General features: G+C 39.1%; 1 protein-coding gene across 1 annotated transcript in view; it reads left to right on the top strand.

Annotated features, from left to right (window-relative positions):
- The window catches only part of CUNH10orf67 (chromosome unknown C10orf67 homolog), a 232,764-nt gene that overhangs the window by 190,419 nt on the left and 35,069 nt on the right, over positions 1-7,276 (top strand). The window contains exon 15 of the mRNA XM_042780342.1: positions 6,776-6,863. Coding sequence (XP_042636276.1) covers positions 6,776-6,863 — 88 coding nt within the window. The remainder of the gene's footprint in view (positions 1-6,775; positions 6,864-7,276) is intronic.

The following is a 7,276-nucleotide window of genomic DNA, read 5'->3' as shown; positions in this document are numbered from 1 at the left end:
AATCCTACTTCCGTAGTGATACTGCCTCAGAAACCCAAGGAGGGGTCGCTATGAGTCAGGGCTGACTCGATGGCACACAACAACAACAACAACAACAAGTCATCTAAAGGTAGAAATGAACTAGGCAATCATGAATATATGAATCTGGAGTTCAGGAGAAAGTTTAGGATAGGGATAAAAATTTGGGACTGATTGGGATATGCCATTAGATGATGTAGTAGTTAAAATTGTGTGTCATCTTGGCTGGGCTGTGAGCTTGAGTGGCTGGGCAGCTGGATGTAGTTATTCCCCATGATGAGATTGCAATCACCTTCACGGTGGAATCTGCTGTGAGCCGCTAGGGAGCTGCCTTTGGAGTGTGGCCTGTTTCCAGTATATAAGGAGAATCTTTGGGAAAGGTCTCTAGCTTTTTGGGACATCTGGATTCTGCACTAAGGAGTTCTGGTGGCATTGTGCCTAAGGCATTTGACGGCTAACCAGAAGTTTGGTGGTTCAAACCCACCAGCCACTCCGAGGAAGGAAGACTGGGCAATCTACTTCCATAAAGATTTACCACCTCAGAGACTCAAAGGGGGTCACTATGAGTCAGAATCCACTCAAAGTCAGTAAGTTTGCTTTCATTTTTGGATTCTGCACTTGGCCCAGTCTTCATCTCAGTGGCCTGCCATGTTGCCTGCCTATTTGGGGATTGTTCCTGGACTTAAACTAGTTGCCTGCTAATCTTGGGACTGTGCCATTTTACCTGCTGACCTTGGGTTCATCAGCCTCAGCAGTCAGCAGTTGCCTGAATTAGGAGGCAAGAGGAGCCTTCACCTACCCCTAGAGCTGGTACTATGAATGTGGACTTCTAGCATCCTAAACTGTAAGAGAATAAATTCTTGTTTGTTAAAGCCATCCACATGTGGTATTTCTGTATTAAGAGCACTAGAGAACCAAGACAGATGCCATCGAGTTGATATTGACCCATAGTGATCCCATGTGACAGAATAGAACTGCCCCATAAGGTTCCCTACGCTGTAACTTTTATGGGTCTTTCTACTGCAGAGCTTCTGGGTGGGTGTAAACTGCCAATAATTGTACCACCAGGTCTCCTTCATCAGTGTATAGACAGTATTTAAAGTCATGAGATTAAATAAGATGAACAAAGAGTATCAGTGCCAAAAAAAATGGAAAGATCCAGTATTGAGTCCTAATATTTGGTAATTTATGAGTATTATGTGTCCTAATACTTTGGTAACTGACTTACCAAACTTTTTCTCAATCTAATGTTTTAAGGATTTGCCCCTTTTGTGAACTGCATATTTCTATCTTTTGCCTAGCTTTCTTCTCATTGGTTTGTGAAATTTACTGGTCTACTCTATAATTCTTTTTCAATTTTAGATGTCAGAAACATCTTTTCTCAGTCTACTAACTTTTTCTATGCTGCGCTTTGTTGTTCAGAAATCCTTCATTTTTACCCACCAATATTTTTGCCTGAGATTTTTGTTTACAAAGTCCTTCTCCATCTCCACTATGATATTCTCCCACATTTTCCACTAAAAGCCTTCTTGAGTCACCTTTCATGGTTAGGTCTTTAATCCATTGGGAGATCATCTTTGTACATGGAGAAGTGTACCATCTACTTTACTGATTAATAACCTATCCTCCCCAGATTAGGTTGTGGTGCCACTCCGTCATACACTATGTTCCTGAATATTCTTAGAATATTCTGAATAGTCTATCTTTGTGTTCTCTGTTCTGTTCTTAGACTATGAATCTGTGTACTAATATAGTATGACTGTTCCCTCCTTCCATATGAATTTTAGAATTGGTTTATTAAGTCCTCAGAAATTATGCTGGAGTTTTATTGGAATTACAATTCCACAAACAATGAATGAAAGTTCCAATTTCTCCACATCCTTCAATATTTGTTACCATCTATCATTTTTATTCTAGTCATCCTGATGCGTGTAGTTTCGCTGCTATTCATAAGGTTTTCAGTGGCCAATTTTTTCAGAAATGGATGGCCCCATCCTTCTTCTCAGTCTTTCTTAGTCTAGGAACTCCACTGAAACTTGTTCACCATAGGTAACCTTGCTGGTGTATGAAATACTTGGTGGCATAGCTTCCAGCTTCACAGCAACATGCAAGCTACCTCAGTGACAAACTGACAGATGAATGGTGGATAGAATTGATGCATTTGAATTGTGGTGTTGGCAAAGAAGACTGAAAATACTATGGACTGTCAGAAGAACAAACAAATGTCTTGGAAGAAGTACAGCTAGAATACTCCTTAGAAGTAAGAATGTCAGACTTCCTCACATACTTTGGTCATGTTCTCAGAAGGAACAAGTCCCTGGAGAAGGACATCATGTTTGGTAAAGTGAAAAAGGGGAAGACCCTCAGCAAAATGGATTGACACAGTGGCTGTGATGATAGGCTCAAGCATAGCAAAGATTCTGAGAATGGCACAGGACTGAGCAGTGTTTCATTCTGTTGTACATAGGGGTCACTTTGAGTCAGCGCCAACTCAAGGGCACCTAACAACAGTGACTGCAGAGTAGTATCTCACTTTGGTATTGACTTGTATTTCCCAATGACTAGTGATATTGAGCATCTTTTTATGTGTCTAGTGGTCATTCCTTCTTTGGAGACATGCCTATTCAAATCCTTTGTCCATTTTTAATGGAGTTGCTTGGTTTTTTATTATTGAGTTGTAATGCCTAGTAACTTAGTGATTAGATAGAATATATAAAATACTGTAGACACTCCAGATATGTTTGTCTACTACAAGTAGTTCGTCTTTTCCACTGAAAGACAAGCAGGAAGAGTTAGAGCTATGCTGAGTCTGGCATGTTGATGTATCGATAAGATTTAATCTACCTCTAATTCCTCTGTTCCTACTAAGAGCTGGATATCTCAGTACAGAGAACATTTCAGAGAATTTCACTCAGAGATTTGTCATTGTTAATTGCCATCAAGCCAATTCCAACTCATGGTGACCCCATGTACACAGACTAAAAGTGCTCTGTAGGATTTTTAAGGCTGTGACCTTTTAGAAGCAGATCACCAGGCCTGTCTTCCAAGGCATCTCTGGGTTGGTTCCTTTTTGCCAGTAGTTGAGTGTTTAACCTGTTACACTTGCCAAGGACTCCACTCAGAAGTTTACAGCTTATATTTTTAGCCTTTTGCTCTGTGTGGCTCCAGAATTCAGCGAATGTTTTCAAATTAAAATAGCTGTGTATTTGAAAACCCTCAACTCTCCAGTTTTGGCACTGTAGCTTCACCTGACTGCCAAAATTTTCCTGGTTCTTCCAACCCTCAGCAGTGGCTCTCTTCACATTGCAGCTGTAGACAGAATCATGAACGGTTCCAAGGAAAAGCCACTTGCACATAACCAGGTTCAGCTCACCACTCCTTCCAGGGCTTTTATCCCACCTGGTGTGTTCTGAGAGCTCCTTGACAACACAAAACTGAGGTAAATTACACTCAGCAAAAGTGTTAAGCTTGGCACTTTATATTTCCATAAGGCAAAGCTTCAGAATAAGGCAAATATTTTTAAATGAGAGAGGGATTGACTATGTGTTTGTGACCCCTCAAATCTAACTATAATTTTATTATTCAAGCTTTGTGGTACAGTAGTTTAAGAACTTGGTTGCTAACCAGAAGGTCATTGTTTCGAACTCATTAGCCACTCGATGGGAGAAAGATGTGACAGTCTGCTTCTGTACAGATTTATAGCCTTGGAACTTCTACAGGCAGATCTACTTTGTCCAATAGAGTCTCAAGGAATAGGTATCAACTCAATAGCAATGGTTTGTTTTTAGGTTTGAAACAACTACCAGGATTCTGTGACTGGTGCAAACAGTTAATGAGCTTAGCTACTATCAAAATGTTTACAGTTCAAATCTGCCCAGCGATTCCTTGGAAGAAAGCCTTGCCACTCTGCTTCCAAAAGTTTACAGCCATGAAAACCCTATGGAGTACAGTTCAACTCTGCAACACATAGGGTTGCCATGACTTGGAATAGATTCAAAGGCTTATACAACTGCCAAAAACTCTCTGGGATTTTGGTTACTCTAGGTCCTCCTTATTCCACAGCTTTCTGGTCCCTTTATAAAATAAACTACATTTATATTTTAGGTTATTACATTATTCTTAGTAGTAGCATTGGATATTGCAAACCATTCTGTCCTACCAGGAATTGCAAATCAGTTTGCTGATATTTTAAAAGTTTTCTATCCAGGTCTGTGGATGAGATTGAACTGTTACTTTTTTTTCTCATACTATCTTTGACTTATGTTGATATAAAGTTTTCTCTGACCTCCTAATATTAGTTGGGAAGATGTGCCTCTTTTTCTGTTCTCTGAGAGACTTGGGAGTAAAATGGGAATTATTTGTTCCTCAAAAGTTTGGTGAAACACGTGTAAACTGGGCTTAGTGTTTCATTTGTGAACAGATTATTATTATTATTATTGTGATTTGGGTGAAAGTTTACAGAGCAAATTCATTTTCCATTCAACCGTTTAATAATACATTTTTTTTCACGACATTAATTGCAATCCCTGTAATGTAATGTCTCTCTTCCCATTTCTTCCCTTTGGTTGCCTTTTCCCTGTGCCCTTCTTTCCAATGTATTCTCGCCCTCTGAGCTATCTTCCTATGCAAATATTGCCCTTCTGATCTCCCATCGTTGCTTGTTCTAAGGAGTGTACCTACCTGGTGTAATTGTTCCCCTTGTAAGCCTGTCTGTTGTTTGGCTGAAAGCCATGGGAGTGAGTTCAGTTCCAGGCCCAAAGGGTGAGTAGGGGGCCATAGTTTTGGGGGTTTTACCAGTTTCCATGAGACCAGTAAGCCTGATCTTTTTCATGATTTTGAGTTTTGGTGCACATTTTTCTCCTACTCTAGCCAGGATCTCCTATACTGATCCCTTTCTAAGTGGCTGACAGTGGTAGCCGGACACCATCTAGTTCTTCTGGTCTCAGGGTCATATAGACTATGGTTTGTCTGGCCCACTAGTCCCTTGGACTTACTGTTTCCATGCATCTTTGACTTTTTTCATTCTCCTTTGCCTTTATGAGCAAAGTTTAAATTACTGTTTTAATTTTTTTGTTCATTGTTTAAAAGCTTTAAAAGACTCTTAAGACTTAATATTGCTTCTTGGTTCTATTTCATAAAGTTATATTTTTTTTAGGAAACTGTCCATTTCATATCGTTTTTCAAAATTACTGGCATAAAGTTGTTACTTAATCCTGGGTATTAGTTTTCTATTGCTGCTTAACTGCAAATCACCACAAACTTAGTGGCTTATAGTCAGAAGTGAGTCTTTCACATCTGAAATCAAATTGCCAGCAGGGCTGATTCCCTCTGGAGGCTCCAGGAGAGGGTCCATCCCTTGCTTCTTCAGCTTCTAGGCTGCTGGTATCACACCAACCTCTGCTTCCATCATCACATTGTTTTCTCCTTTACTGACTTGACCCTCCTGCTCACCTTGTAGAAGGACCCTTGTGATTACACCAGGCCTCACTGGGTAACCCAGGATGATTGTGTCTTCTCAAGATCATAACTTAAATCACATCTACAGTTTTCCTTTTACCATGTAAGGTAGCTATTCACTGGCCCCAGGGGTTTGAACATGGACATCTTTAGGAGATCTACCACAGTCTGTTACCATTTTTTAAAGCCTTTAAGCATCTGAGGTTATCTCCCTCTTTTAATCTTAATATTTTTATACCCTCTTTCATTTTGTCCTAATTGTCTTGGCAGAAGTTTGTCAATGTTAGTACTTTCAGATGACTAACTTCTGACTTTGCAAATGTTACCATTTTATCCTCATTCTTCTTAATTTGGGTTTATCTTTATGACCTTTTGCTAACTTCATTACTTTTAATCTAACTCTTCTAACATAAATTTAAGGCTATAATTTTCCCTTAAGCACCTCTTTAGCTGAAATTTCACGTGTTTTGATTTGTAGTTATTTATTACTTAATTCTTAAAGTGATCCAATTTTCATCATAACTTCTTCCTTGACTCCTGTATCAATTGTTTGTTTTTAAATTTCCAAACTTATGGAACTTTTTAAGTCCTTACATTGGAATTCTATTCTCCATTCTGCATTTATCAGCCAGAGTTTTATAAAGAACTTCTCATAGATTCTGTGGTGACCCTCAAATAAAATTCATACACTAAAGGCAGGCTAAATATTTGATTCTTTCCCTTTATTTATCAGTTTTCAGAGTAATGACTTGGTGCCTTAGATCCAATGAGGATTTGTCTTGAAATGTTATAAACTTATGAATTCTTAATATATTTGTGTGTTTTATTTTAGATGCTTAGTTTCTCCAAACTTAAGTCAGTGAGAATCTTATCAAGCTGATATCCTCTCAGGTTCTTTTGACATGAACTCATTAACCTTTGATGGCTTCCTTGCTTTCTGGTACAATAAATGTTCCAAGCTCAACCTGCACATGCTTTGCCTTAGATCTAGAAGCAGTCATTTCTTGGAGAGGCCCTGGTTCATTTTAGTGAGAGATGTTTTTTAAACTACAGTCTGAGTCTTATAGATGTTCATTGCTATGGGCTGCCATTACTTCTAGGGCTCTTCAGAGCTGGAAGGTGTATAATTTTAAGAGGGAGAAAAAAAAGTCAAAAGTTCATACTAATATTTTAAACTTTTGACTTTTACATCTTTTTCCTTACACTGACAATCCTAGTTCCTAACTACATTAACATAATGTTGATATGCTTTATGCTGTGATTTTCATATATTTTAATTTCACTATTTATTTTATTTCAGCCTTCATGTCCTTAAGGATGAGATGTTTACTAGGCACACACTATTTCGTCAGTTTGCAGTGCTTGCTGACACATCCTTCAATTATGCTGTAAGTACATGTAATGTTTAGATACTGTTTTTTATTTTGAATACCCCTTTCCATATCTTTCTGTTCTTACTGAATATTTATTGAGCTTTTGTCATTATAGGAGGAGCCCTGGTGGCACAGTGGTTAAGCACTCGGCTGCTAACCAAAAGGTCAGCTGTTCAAACCCACCCACCAGTTGTTCCACAGGAGAAAGATGTGGCAGTCTGCTTCCATAAGGATTTGCAGCCTAGAAAACTCTATGGAGCAGTTCCACTCTTTCCTATAGGGTCACTATGAGTCAGGTAGCATAGTGGCTAAGACACTTGCCTGCTAACCAGACAACTGGCAGTTCAAACCCACCAGCCACTCCTCGGAAGGAAGGTTGGGCAATCCTACTTTCGTAGTGATACTGCCTCGGAAACCCAAGGAGGGGT

This window comes from Orycteropus afer, unplaced genomic scaffold (assembly GCF_000298275.1).
Source record: "Orycteropus afer afer isolate SDZICR_OR568_19922 unplaced genomic scaffold, OryAfe1.0 scaffold00035, whole genome shotgun sequence".
In the NCBI taxonomy this organism is placed as follows: Eukaryota; Metazoa; Chordata; class Mammalia; order Tubulidentata; family Orycteropodidae; genus Orycteropus; species Orycteropus afer.
This window is presented reverse-complemented; position numbering and strand designations above follow the sequence as displayed.